This window comes from Acartia tonsa, chromosome 11 (genome assembly GCF_053477335.1).
Source record: "Acartia tonsa isolate MP-2025a chromosome 11, ASM5347733v1, whole genome shotgun sequence".
In the NCBI taxonomy this organism is placed as follows: Eukaryota; Metazoa; Arthropoda; class Copepoda; order Calanoida; family Acartiidae; genus Acartia; species Acartia tonsa.
Window position 1 is genome coordinate 19,175,686 of NC_137270.1, and position 14,698 is coordinate 19,190,383.

At 34.0% G+C, this 14,698-nt stretch overlaps 1 protein-coding gene across 1 annotated transcript in view; it reads left to right on the plus strand.

Annotated features, from left to right (window-relative positions):
• The window catches only part of LOC145332357 (uncharacterized), a 39,570-nt gene that overhangs the window by 1,439 nt on the left and 23,433 nt on the right, over positions 1-14,698 (plus strand). The window contains exons 2-4 of the mRNA XM_080177358.1: positions 6,236-6,279; positions 7,654-7,737; positions 10,928-10,990. Of these exons, the coding sequence (XP_080033484.1) occupies positions 6,236-6,279; positions 7,654-7,737; positions 10,928-10,990 (191 nt within the window). The remainder of the gene's footprint in view (positions 1-6,235; positions 6,280-7,653; positions 7,738-10,927; positions 10,991-14,698) is intronic.

A 14,698-nucleotide genomic window follows, 5' to 3' on the forward strand; every position in this document is an offset into this window, starting at 1 on the left:
TGGTCAATACAACCTCTTCCCTTTCTGAATCCAGCTTGTTCTTCTCTGAATTTTAAATCAAGTTTCTCGTCAATTCTGGACAAAAGTACTTTACTCAAAACTTTACTAGGAATAGACAACAGCATTATTCCTCTCCAGTTGTCACATATGGATAAGTCTCCCTTTTTTGGAAGTTTAATAATAATGCCCTTAGTCCAATCTTCTGGTAATTTTTCTTTCCTCCATATTTTATTTAGTAGATCAGTCAGCACTTCAACAGCAGTGTCAAGATCAGCCAGTAGCATCTCTGCTGTTATCTGATCGCCACCAGGTGATTTATTCAGTTTAAGATTCTGAATGGCATTTCTGACTTCTCTCTCAGTTGGAGGATCTGAATTTATATCAAGGTCGTTACCTGGCTCTGGATTGGCTGCCAGCTCCGGCTCTGGCCTGTTCAGAACCTCTTCAAAATGTCTTCTCCATCTGTCAATAACATCTCTCTCAGCAGTTAGGATTAGGCCATTTTTATCCTTAACAGCTGCACTTTGAGGTTGACTCTTGCCACTTAATTGTTTGGTGATTTTGTACATTTTTCTTAAATCACCTCTTTCAGAAGCTTCCTGAGCCTTTTCTGCAAGATCTTCAACATATTTCTTTTTGTCTTCCTTAGCGCTCTTCTTAATCTCTTTGTCTTTTGAAGTATAATCTGCTTTAAGCTTGTCTTTCAACCTGTCTGATTTTGCTGCATTTAATTTACTTTTGATTTTCTTTCGTTCTTCAATTTTCTGCCAAGTTTGGTCAGAAATCCAGTCCTTCCTATCTCTCTTCTTACAACCAAGTACATCTTCAGCAGTCTTGATGTAGTTATCTTTAATTCTGTGCCAGGTTTTCTCCACAACTAGCTCATCATCCGTCTCTATATCTTGTATCTTGTGAAATCATTTAGCGATTTTTTATTGATAAGTAATATTAATAAATCTTTAAAAAATAATTAAAACGTTTATATAAAGAGTAGAAAAAATCGGTAGGTTCATCAATGTCTTATCCATCAAGATCTCTGGGTTTTAGTTTTAAAAAGTTTCATCATTAGACAAGATGTTTTCATTAACAAGCAAAGGCTCTAACTATAATACAAAGAACGATGTCTGAAGCTTAAGATCTCGGTATTTACTTAAACATTTGGTCTATACATTAAGAGAATTAAACTTCTGATCTTATCCAGTTTGTTTAATAATTTAGTTGGGGGTTTAATAATAACCAAACCCTTCCGGAGATCTAAAGGGATATGACAAAATGACAATGGCCGACAAATTGATGTACATCCACAATGATGATACATTAATTAATTACACCTTCTGTAGATTACAGTTAGTGGTTGAAACGTTCGGACACTTAATAAAATAAACCAACCAATCCAAATTCAATAAAAGTCACCAAAGTTGTAATCCAACGAATAAGAAAATTATAAAACTTTGGGGACTTGTAATATACTGCCCTATATCCCGTTCCTCCCTGAAAGCCATCACTGATTCTAAATTTATTAACATTTATTATTTATTGTTTCTAATATCTTTGAGCATAAGTTATTGCACACATAAAGCAATTTGCTAGCTGACGTTAAGGGTCTCCAACTCTCGGGCAAGATAGTTTTCTGGCTTTTACATATATTTTTGATTTAATTTAAAAACGTCCCCAATAAGAAATTTGCTTGAAAGTATAAATACTTTCTTTGAACTGTCATTACTTTTGAAACTTAGATTTGTAAAACTTTTAAATAAGAAAGAAAGATGGATAGATGGCGCAGTATTTCTTTAGCTAGCACAGCTTCTCTTTGAGTATGATTGTCCGTATATCTGTCATTCAGTCAATTTGTCTAAAAAGATAAGTTGATGGGGCAATATGTATATGAAATTTACACTGTAAGTTACAATGGTACTCAAATTTTTAATTAACACATTATCTTATTCTTTGGCTTAGTAACATTGTGGACTTGATCAAGGACGTCCAAGGGGAGGTGGTAAAGTGGTGATTACCACCCCCCCCCCCCCTACCCGCAGATATGGCTCAGTGGTTTAACGTCCGCCTATCTGTTGGGGAGGTGTCGGGTTCGAGTCCCCAGACCGCATCAAAACTAAAGATGTAAAATTAGTACCAACTGCTGCTCTTTCAGGCGTTAGAGATTGGAGTAAGAGTAGGGGGGTAGTCTTTTTTGTTGATTTTTTTACTTTTTAACAACAAATTTTTATGTGATCAAATCATCCGATTGATCTGATTTTTGGTATATTGATTTCTGGGAGAACAAAGTATAATGTTATAAGCGAAGCAACTCTATAACATTATATACAACTCTAACTCAAGTCCTAAAAATGTAGGTATGTCCATAAACATTATCCTGTATAAAGCAGTTTTTCAACAAATTTACTTAGAATTTTGCTTCGACTCTTATATATTTATATTCTGATTATTTAGTTCTGACAATATATAAGTGTTAATCTCCGTTTGTCCAACCGTTTCAGTGCTTCGCTTTTATGGATGTTGTCATCCTTGTTACATTATTAAATTACCATCCCCAAAAATTTTACCCCGGGGGTAAATTTTGGGGGGGGGGTATGCCAACAAATTTCTGGGGGGATAATTACCCCCCCCCCCCAAGCAAATTTTACCCCCGGGGTAAACATTTTTTTTTTTTTGGGGGGGGGTAAAAAAGAGTTGCGGCGCGCGCCATTTTACCCCCCACCAAAAAAAAAAAAAAAATCACCAACCCCTTACAAAAATTTTTACCCCCCCCCCCAAATAAAAAAGCTTGGACGCCCCTGGACTTGATGGGAAAACCAAATTATCACAATTTTACATCCATTGATTGTTGATTGTCTTATTCCTTAAGATTCATATTCTTCATAATTATCATTTGTCAATTACAATGATACATCGCTTGGGAAAAAAAATTTGCCTTCAACTTTTCTACCTTCCTAAAGAAACAGTCACTGTTCACCATGGATAATTGTAACAGTCTAACTACAAAAAATAGACCTTATCGTTGATTAAAATTATTGGTAGAAAAGTTTAGACAATTAAGGTAAAAGATTAGTTTATAAGCCAACAAATGCAATTTCGTGTTAAAAAATATTTGGTGACTAAAAGAGATAAGACAATGGCCGACAAACTGATGTACCTTCTGAATGATGATACACAATTACCCCTTTTACAGATTACAATTAGTGGTTGAAACAATTGGACACTCATTTTTTTGAACACTTCATTCTAAATTCAACGATAGTCCCAAAAGTTGTTAAGCCAACAAATAAGAAATATTATTATAAACTTTGGGGACTTGTGTAATAAGCAACATCCAAATGTCCCTCGCTCCCTAAAAAATATATTCGAGCCTATGGATCAAGCAATCAATATAAAAATATTAGGTTATATAAGTATCACTTACAAAATTTTGTTGCAAACTTGCAATAAATAAAGGAAATTTTGCAACCTCCATGGCTACTTTTTTTCTATAAGTGTTTTGTAATATCTTAAACGGTGTTGCAAAAATTACACCAAAACGGAAGATTTTTTTTTACTCTTGGAAAATGATGTTTTTATTGCATTAAATGTACATCCATGATTTTTTTAATCGCTACTTATGGATGTTGTCATCTTTTTATTATGAATGTTGATTTATTTCCGCAGGTTTAGAACCGGTTCTCGGCCATACTGAAATATCATGTATAAGATAATAGTAGGGGGACAAAGTGTCAAAAATCAGCCATGTGACGTCATAAAAATGAAGAAGATGAAAGGAGAAGTGTGAATGAAAGCTTCCAAAAAAGAGACGAATAATCTTTCATTTTTATGACGTCACATGGCTGAATTTTTGAGTCACTTTGTCCCATTACAACATAGTATAACAGACATTTTCATGGGCCTCAGGGGCTAACAAAACTGGTTTAATATCTTAAAATTTTCATTTTAATATCCGCGGAAATCTGTTACTGTTTTGTATTAATCCCAACTAGAAGTAGAAATTGAGTATAGGTTTCCAATCTTTTGCATCCCAGTTGGTCAGCTGAATATGAGTTGCCGATTGTGTACACAGTTTCCCCATCCTATCTCAATATTTACTTTGAATTTTGAAGCTAGAATATTGAGATAGGATGAGGAAACACCGAGGAAACTATGTACACAATCGGCAACTCAAATTCAGCTGACCTCTAAGTTGTTACAGACCAGGGATCTACCAGGGATAAGACAATGGCCAATAAATTGATGGACATCCACATTCTATAAATTACAATTAGTGGTTGAATCGTTTGGACACTCATCTTAATAAACCAATCAATCAAAATTTGATACAGTCCTCAAAGTTGTCAAGCCAACAAATGAGAAAATGTCAATATTAAAATTTTGGGACTAGTGTAATAAACAACAACCCAATGTCCCCTCCCTCCCTGCTTACAAACACAAATAATACAATAATACAAGGTCGAGTCTTTTCAGTTCAGTTCAAGGGCTTAGAAGATATTTTTCAATGTGACTTTGAAGCTTTGAAATATTTGCTGTTTTAGAACCGGTTCTGGGGCTATACCATGTATAGCATCGTATTACAGACAATTTTTCATGAATATTATAATAAAAATTATAAAGTTGGTACCATTTAACATTTTGAAAGCTTTACAAAATTAACAATAATCAAATTTTCTTGGCTAGCATATTTTTTTTAAGGATTCGGCCTATTGTTTTTTTATTTGTTAGTTACGTTATGCAATAGTTTCGGCACTTCGCTGCTGTTGGATGTTGTTAGCCTTGTTTCTTATTCTGTTTACTATTGGGGAAGAAAGGGGATAAAAAATAGTTTTCTCGTATTCATTCGAATCCGGTGGATAGGAACCGGTTCTCATCCGTACGAAAAAACTATGTCTAGCATCGTATTATATCCAGTTTTCTACGAATATAGAAATGTACAATCATAAGATTAAAACTAGTTTTTTAGCCGTACATTAATTGTACATTCTATATCCGCGGAAAGCCGTTTATAATACGATACGAGAAATAACTATTAAACCATCCCAAGAACTAAATCTGAAAATAAAATAGCCTAAACCCATCACAGGAGCTATATAAAGCTTAACTGAAATTAAGAACTCATTCGGTCTGTAGTTGTTGCGATCTTAAGCTTCAAACAAAAAAAACCTTACTTCTTTATTTGATAGGATATATAGAGTTACAAAATATAAAAGTGTACTGTGTATTAACCAGGAATCTTAATGAATAAGCTTATTTATGATAAATTGATGTATATCCTAAATCATAATAAACACTATTAGACCCTTTAGATTCTGAAAAATTGTCGATAAGTTTGGACACTTCTACTTTGAACGAACTAATCAAGATTTTACAAGTCTCCAAAGTTTTAAATCCATCAAAAAAGCGGTTCCACGACAAGCGCAGAAGTCCCAAACATCGGAGTGGACAAACGCAGGAGTGTTAAAATATTAATTTAAGTAAGTATTTCTATACAGGTTAGGTTAGGTTAAGATATGAATATACAAATATGCACCCCGCAGGGGTTAGGCATTAAAAAAAACTAAAACATGGTTTAAAATAGGTTAGGTTAAGGGTCCACTCCTGCGTTTGTCCTAGGACCAAAAAAGCATTACTTTTGGGTACTAGAAAATGCACTGTCTAGTGTTCCCTCCCTTCCTGGGATTAATTAATATTAATCTGTTAATAAGATGTAATAAGAAAGAGGATAAGTAGAATTATTAAATAAGATTATTTCATTATATAAAAGTATAAAAAAAGTTTTTTCTCAGATTAAGGGTTAATTAATCAAATATAATAGATATTATCTAGAGACTTACCTTCTAAATTAGCCAATAAGAAAACAGATGAGGAAAAATCAGGCCATATTATTGGTTGAAAAGTTATTGAGCTAATGTTCAGTTGTCACAAAAAAGAAAAGAAACAGAGAGATTATGTAGACATTAATCACGAAACCTTGATACTAATTAAGTTTATGTCTCTAACGAAAGACAGGCGGACAAAACAATGTATAGACAAGATGCGTATATGTCATTGAAATCTTCACTAAACATTTCAGTTGTTTATCTTCTATAGCAGCCAAGAAAATCATATTACCAGCATAACGTTATGAACTAACTAACGGACAGACAAAATGAATTATTTATAAGCTATGCTTTTATTATCAAGTGAGGAACTCCTTAGTTCATGTCGAGTATGTCTGTATTGTTTTTTTTTATTTTAGGTAAATATCTGCCGGACTGTAGGAAGACGTTGGCTGCTGTCCAGGTTCAGGTTTTATGCTATTTAAAAAAAAGATCTGGACCTTTTACCTTTTCCACCAAAATAGGATCATGGAAAGAAAACGAAGTAGCGTTATTTGTCGTATTTTCATAGTTTAGCTTTTAATAGGTTATATGTAAATATTAATGATTACTTCCGCAGGGTTAAGAAATTGGCCCCGCAGGGTTAGAGCCCCCCACAGGTGCTAGAAATAAGAGAAAAGCTATTGTGAAAATAAGACGAAACCCATTTCTTCCTTTTATCATCATGGTCCAAAAAATATTTAATGTTTGCTTCAAACAGCTACACTATTTAGAGATGTCCTTATTTAATTAAATTACTAACCAACTGTTAATAAAGCATTACATAATAGATAGATATTTATTTAGATAGATAGATAGATAGATATTTTTTTTTTTATCTATCTATCTATTACATAATAAATGTACATTATATTGTAGAATGTAATAATGAAAAGGAATGCACCAAACTATGTGCTATCATAACTTTTAGATACACACCACTTTCACCCCCTCTTTACAAAAGGTTAACATTCAAAATTTGACCAAATATATGCTACTAGCGGCAACGCCCCTAGAGGCCTCTAGTGGCATTTAAATGTTTTTTTTATTTTAAATATCTAATTTTAGAAATAATTTGTCTATGGTCAATCAGCTGTTAAATTCATGTTTCTACGCAGCGCCACTACGCTACGTAGAGACATTCCTACGCTAGCGACACTATGTGGCAGGAATATTTAAATTTTTTTTCGATTTTATTGTGATTTCTCTTGGGAGGGTGGTGGTTCCCTCCCCCAAAATAGTTGTAAACCCTCCCAGGACCTATGAGAATCTACCCTGTTAAGGAGAACCCGATCGGTTCAGCGGTTAGCGAGATCCTTCAGTACAGACACACATATACAGACACACAGCAAACATCATGTTACTTTAGTATAAGAATGATATAGAAAATACTATATGATATAAGAGTAACAGGGTGTTTGTCTGTCTTACTGTCTGTGTGTACCAAACGATAATTTTACATTTCTTATATCTAAAACTGAATTGAATGATAGGAAAGGTGAACAGGGGAAGGGGATAATCGAACCTTCACTTTTAATTTTAGTTTTAAAGATAAAATGTTAAATCAAATTTTGGGGGATTATTTTTACAGGAAAGATTTTTTAATGATTGTGGAGGAACCCTCTCCCAAATTTTTGTTTACCTATAAGAAGATCTACTGTAAAGATGAGATTTTAAGCTAAAGACACAGATATCCTCTTACTTTTGCATAAGTATTGTTCTTTTTTATAATAGGGCTAAATTTATCCACCATCTAACCAACTTTACCTCCATTAATGTTCAAATTTTTTACCTTCAGGAAAAATTTTGTGCAGAAAGATGCAAGAAAAGTTTGGAAACAATAACATTTCAAAACAAAGTTGCTTTGCGCAGAAGTTTGAAGGTAAGGAATACAGTCAAACCCCTTTGTTATATCATAGTTCAATTTAATTTAATTGTTAATCAACTTTATGTTTTTCAACACACAAAGGAGGTAAGAAGTAGGGTTTTTCTTTGACTGTTGCTTAAGATTTCAATAACCAATAAACTGTGTTCTCCTTTTTAGGAAATCTTAACATATTGTTTTTAGTCTATTATAATTTTATATTTAAGCTTTGGGATAGTTTAGATTATTTTGTATCTCCTTATTGCTTTTGGTTAAAGAGCAATTGAATGCTAGGGGAACAGTCACTTGTTACGTTTATAGTTGAATGTTGTTCTGGTAAGGTCAGGTAAGAATATTTTCATCTTAAACTGTGTTTGATAGTTTTGCTAGAAATAAATTGAGTTAGGGAAATCGATATATTATAACTTGGAAGTTGCAACATATTTTCATGTACTCTAATAAAGTTATACTTGCAACTGGCTAATATTAACTACCTTTACCTGGCCCATCCACTCCCATTCTACATGATGGACGAACTGACCAATGAATGATGTCCATATAAGCAACCAAAATTTATGACAATTTTTTCCCTGTCATAATATCCAAGTATTCTATATCCATTGTTAGAGGATCTAAAAAAAGTGATGCACTTAATGTGGGAGTTCAAACAAAAGTAAATAAATTGAAAGTTTTTTTTAATGAAAACATCTAAATTTTGAATTTGAATTTTATTTAATTTACTACTCACACCCTATGTTTAAACATTCAAGAAATCAAAATGAAAAATATAATTTTGAACATCCTGGGGGGGGGGGGAGAGGGAGGTTCAGCGCCAATGTATAAAAAAAAAACATTTAAGTTCCCTTCTGGGGGTCACATTTATGGTTTTCTGTTCCCTTCTGGGGGTCACATTTATGGTTTTCTTAGGTAATGTTTAAACAAATGTGTAATTAGTACAATCCAATTCCAAAATCAATCCACTCTTTAAAAGTAAATGACTTATAAGCAACAGTGGTTACTTTAGAGAAACGTCCTGAAATTGCACCCAATTGCACTATGGTCAGGGAAGGAGGAGACATTGGACTATATCAGACAAACCTTCTGTGTCCAAACTTTTCAACCAATAGTTTAAATGTCCAGAAAGGGTAATTTTGATTATTGTAATTGGAGTTGTAATTTATTATCATGCATTGATTCCAAGAACTTGTGTAAGGTGGGTGTAGGGGGGTGTTAACATACCCCCATTGAAATTAAAGTAATGAAAGCCTATCCTATTCAGGTTTCACATCCCCCTTTGGTAAAACCCTGTGCATGCTACTGGCTAATCCCCTGAAATGCCTAACTTAAATAGTTTACACTCAAGATAATTGAAAAAACTAAATTGAAAACTATCTTTTTCAAAATTTTAAAGCTATAGACAATATTTTTTATTTACTATGTTACTCTTGCTATGTTAATTGCTGACTATGTGTCATTAAAAGTATTATATACTAAACAAGTCACAAGATTAACTATATTATTTCTGCATTATTGTTTACTATTTTATAAAAGTTTTTTAGTTTATGATCAAAGTTGGATTTAAGTTTATATAACTTAATTCAATTTAAGTTTGCAATAATACTTATATGTGAAACTACTATCTATAATACAAAGTAGAACGATGTCTGTCTGTCTGTTTGTACCGAAGGATCTCGCTAAACCTCTTGGGGCAAAGCTCCTAGAGGCTAGGGGCGAAGCCATTAGTATAATTATAAAGTAAAATCAGGGATCTTAAGGGATAAGACAATCGGTGATAAATAATGTACATTCCCAATAATGAAATACATAATTTTCCCTTTTTTAGATCAAAATTATTGATTGTGCCAACACTTGAATCACCGCTATATTTAACCAAGTCATCAAGATATGATAAAAGTATTCAATTTTGAAGCTAACTTTAATATACAATGATAATTTACAGTCCAATGTCCCCTCCCTCCCTGTAAATTATGCAATATGCATGTGTGCTAATGAAATGCATATCCTGTCTTTTAGTAGCGAAGCTACTTAATATTTCACTTTGTATGTCCTTCCGTCAGCTGGAATTAGTGAAGATTCCTATGACATGTGCACATCTAATCCATATCGTTTTTTTGTCTGTCTGCCTGTCGGTCATGCTTAAAAAGACATAATTGTTATTTTAAAAGGTAACGTGGTTTTCTTTGAGTTTTTGCATATTCTTTTTCTTTTTTTATGAGTACTGAACATCTTATTTACAATTTACTTTGTCCGTTTGTCCATTCCATGATCTGTTTGTGCTTTGCTACTTATGGATGTTGTCATCCTTGTTCAGATAGATAAATTCAAATACCATAATTAGTTACTAATGCAAAACTAGGAATTCATAATTCAAACAAAGTGTATTAACTATTGTTAGAAAGTTGTTCATTTATATGATGTTATTGTCTTTTTATTATATTAACAACAAAAGATATTAGGGATCAACTGCTAGTGGCTAATCCTCTAGATGTCTCTAGAGGTACTTCACGAATATTGGGGGGACTGTTAGTAAAATTTTGGGATCTACTGCAGTTCACGGTAAAATATTCCTGTTAACGAATATTTTCGAAAATCTATGAATTTTAATGGCTGCTAGCTGCCAAACGGCTGAACGTACAAATCATGCCCGCACACCGTTTTAAGCGGCATAAGAATGCCTACAAATAATCTGGAATAGCCAAAAATCAATAATGCATAAATATCTCGGAGTGCAGAGAAAGGCGCGAAAAAGACCTATTTTATGCGTTTTTTCTTCAGTGAAGCTTTCCCTGTGCATCATTGGATCTTGGCTATTCCAGATTATTTGTAGGCCTTCTTATGCCGCTTAAAATGGTGTGCGGGTATGATCTGTACGTTCAGCCGTTTGACAGCTAGCAGTCTTTAAAATTCATAGATTTTTGGAAATATTCGATACTAGGATTATTTTACCGTGTACTGCAGTTGATCCGATATTAGTAATAATTATGTCCTCTATCACACAAAGTACTCTCATGAGCACTCATAACGACTCCCCTTATTTAAAAATAAATTGAAAAATAAGAGTAGGGGGGTAGTTTTTAGTTTTTTATTACTTTGGTAAAGGTTAGGTAAGATTAGGGCATCGCAGGCCCTAAGGGTTAGAATCTTTATGTGGTTGTAAGCAAAACAGCAAAACTTTTCTTTTTTTAAGAATGGAGATGGCCCGCTGGGAGACTGTGTCAATCCAAACATTGACTTCAAGGATTTGCCTCAGGTAATTAAACTATTTATACTCTTTGGGTAACTCTCGTTCTTGTTCGTTTCATGAACTCTCTATATATAGACGTCTAAGGGAGAGGGGGTGGGGTAAGGGATCCTTACAACCCTCAAACTTTAAACCTCTACTAATTTTACCCCCTTAAAAAATTTAAAAATATTTTTGATTATTGAATCCCCAGCCGTTTTTCAGCAAAATATGTACACTTCTTACCAGGGTTCGGAAGCCGCGCTATCAGCCGCGCGGCCGCGGCTGCGGCTGAATCCTAATTTGCGGCTGTGGCTGCGGCTGCGGCTGCTTAAAGTTATGGAAGTGGCTGAGGCTGAGAGTGGCTGAGGCTTAGTGCGGCTGAGAGTGGCTGCGGCTGAATGCGGCTGAGGCTTAATAAGAATTGGGGTGGCTGAGGACTGGGTTGCATTCTAGGACATTTTTTGGAGAGTTGAGGGTGGTTAGGGGTTGTGAGAATAAGAGTGGAGGGAAGAGGGGGGAGGACAGCAGGATTTTTTCAAATGTTTGATTCAGAATTAGTACCCAAATTTTATACTGGTACCCAAAGTTTTATACTGGTACCCAAAATTATATACTAGTACTCAAATTTTATTCTGGTACCCAAAGTTTTATTCTAGTACCCAAAGTTTTATACTGGTACTCAAAGTTTTATACTGGTACCCAAAGTTTTAGTCTGGTACCCAAAGTTTTATAATGGTACCCAAAGTTTTAGACTAGAACCCAAAGTTTTATACTGGTACCCAAATTTTACTGGTAACCAAAGTTTTAGACTGGTACACAAAGTTTTATACTGGTACCCAAATTTTACTGGTACCCAAAATTTTATACTGGTACCCAAAATTTTATTCTGGTACCCAAAGTTTTATACTGGTACCCAAAGTTTTATACTGGTACCCAAAATTTTATACTGGTACCCAAAGTTTTATACTGGTACCCAAAGTTTTATACTAGTACCCAAAATTATATACTAGTACTCAAATTTTATTCTGGTATCCAAAGTTTTATTCTAGTACCCAAAGTTTTATACTAGTACTCAAAGTTTTATACTGGTACCCAAAGTTTTTATACAGGTACCCAAAGTTTTAGACTAGTACTCAAATTTTATACTGGTACCCAAAGTTTTATACTGGTACCCAAAGTTTTAAACTGGTACCCAAAGTTTTATACTGGTACTAAAAATGTATACTGGTACCCAAAGTTTTTTACTGGTACCCAAAGTTTTATACTAGAACCCAAAGTTTTATACTGGTACCCAAAGTTTTATACTGGTACCAAAAGTTTTATACTGGTACTAAAAATTTATACTGGTACCCAAAGTTTTTTACTGGTACCCAAAGTTTTATACAGGTACCCAAATTTTATACTGGTACCCAAAGTTTTATACTGGTACCCAAAGTTTTATACAGTTACCCAAATTTTATACTGGTACCCAAATTTTATACTGGTACCCAAAGTTTTATACTGGTACCCAAAGTTTTATACTGGTACCCAAAGTTTTATACTGGTACCCAAAATTTTATACTAATACCTAAAATTTTGTTTTAATATTGGTACCCAAAGTTTTATACTGGTACCTTAAGTTTTATACGAGTACCCAAAGTTTTATACTGGTACCCAAATTTTATATTGGTACCCAAAGTTTTATACTGGTACCCAAAGTTTTATACTGGTACCCAAAATTTTATACTAATAGCCAAAAATTTATTCTGGTACCCAAAGTTTTATACTGGTACCCAAAGTTTTATACTAATAGACAAAAATTTATTCTGATACCTAAAGTTTTATACTGGTACCCAAAGTTTTATACAAGTTTTTTAGCAGTAGGAATTTATTTCAACATCTTTAGTTATGATGCAGTACAAAGCCTATCAACTCCCAGACGACGAGCCGATGCGCTACATGTTGAGCCACGGTCGAGGGTTTCTATGACATTAACTCAAGGTCCAACAACCCTGGATAACTAAGGGGAATTATATCTTTCCTTTGCGCCTGTTCATGTTGCACAAAAAGCACCTAGGAACCATTTAATGTCTTCAGTTATAACGCAGTGTCTGCGCGAGATTCGAACCTATTTCATCCCTGATGACAAGCAGATGCGCTACTTGTTGAACCTTGGGGAACCAATTCTTTCCTTTTCTGTATTAGTTTAAGTGACATCTATCCAGCAACCAACTTTTTTTATTGAACTACCTGCCTGAAAGTTTTATGGTAATGAGTTACGCCTGTTTATGAGCCAAGGAAATCCTCCTACTCTAACTTTACATGTTGCACACCTGCCATAGCAGCAGTAGGAACCATTTAATGTCTTCAGTTATAACGCAGTGTCTGGCCGAGATTCGAACCTATTACCTCCCTGATGACAAGCAGATGCGCTTCTTGTTGAACCTTGGATAATTAAGGGGAACCAATCTATCCAGCAACCAACTACCTGCCAGAAAGTCCTATGGTAATGAGTTACGCCTGTTTACGAGCCAAGGAAATCCTCATACTCTAACTTTACATGTAGCATCCCTGGCATAGCTGCAGTAGGAACCATTTAACGTCTTCAGTTTTCACGCAGTGTCTGGCCAAGATTCGAACCTATTACCTCCATGATGACAAGCAGATGCGCTACATGTTGAGCCATGGTACGCAGGTTAAATTTGTCCTAAAAATAATCGTCTTTAAAATGCTTATCATATGTACACTTGCAATAAATGTATTAGTCATAAAAACTTACCTCTTATGAAAAATGTTTTTTTTACAAAAGTGCTTTTTATTACAATTATTCATGGGTATAATTTTTATGACTAACTTTTTATGTCACATAATCTTAATGACAATGTAATTATGAAGTTATTACAAAAAATACTAAACAATAGGTACTGGAAAAAGAAGAACTGAATTAAAATAATTTTTTGGGGGGTAGGGTGAGTTTTATTGGGTGGGGAGGGCCAGGGCGAGTAAATCCCATTTTTAATTTTGGGGTGATGTTTAATTTTTTTTCTAAGGCAATTTTTTTCTGGTAGTGTGATGGTACCCTCCCCCAAAATAGTTGTAAACCTTCCCAGTACCTATAAGAAACTACCCTGAATAGGAGCACCATATCGGTTTAGTAGTTAGCAAGATCCTGTAGTACAAACATAAAGACAGACAAACAAACAGACATCATAATACTTAATGATCTAAAAATAAGACAAATTTTCATTTTGAAATATTGGAGCTCTGATAGCTTTTTGGTACGGTAACAGCTTTGAACCATCTATCATCCTTCGAATCCCAGAAGAAAAAAAAAATTGGGGGGATGAAGGGTGACTTTTATTATTTTTTTATGGGAAAATAGGGGGGAGTTTGGTTGAGCACCCACCAGTTTTAATTTTAGTTTTTTAAAAAATTCAAAAACTTGGAAAAGGCAATTTAAAAAGTTTTCATTAGTTCAGTAGTTATCGAATTCTTAATCTACAGACAAAATAACTCTCCATACAAATCTTTTTTTTTGCATAACTTTTTCAGTGTCTCTCATCAACCACAACGTATTAAATACATTTAAAATTGAAGAAATATCTAAGTAGGAGAAGCTTAATTATATATAACAAGTATTGCGTACCTAAACGGAAAAATAATAGAGAAGCTACTATATAACTTGAGTATCACAAAAATTGATTGCCCCCTGTGAGGTTTGAACTCACGGTCCCTAGTTTACAAGACGAGTGCTCT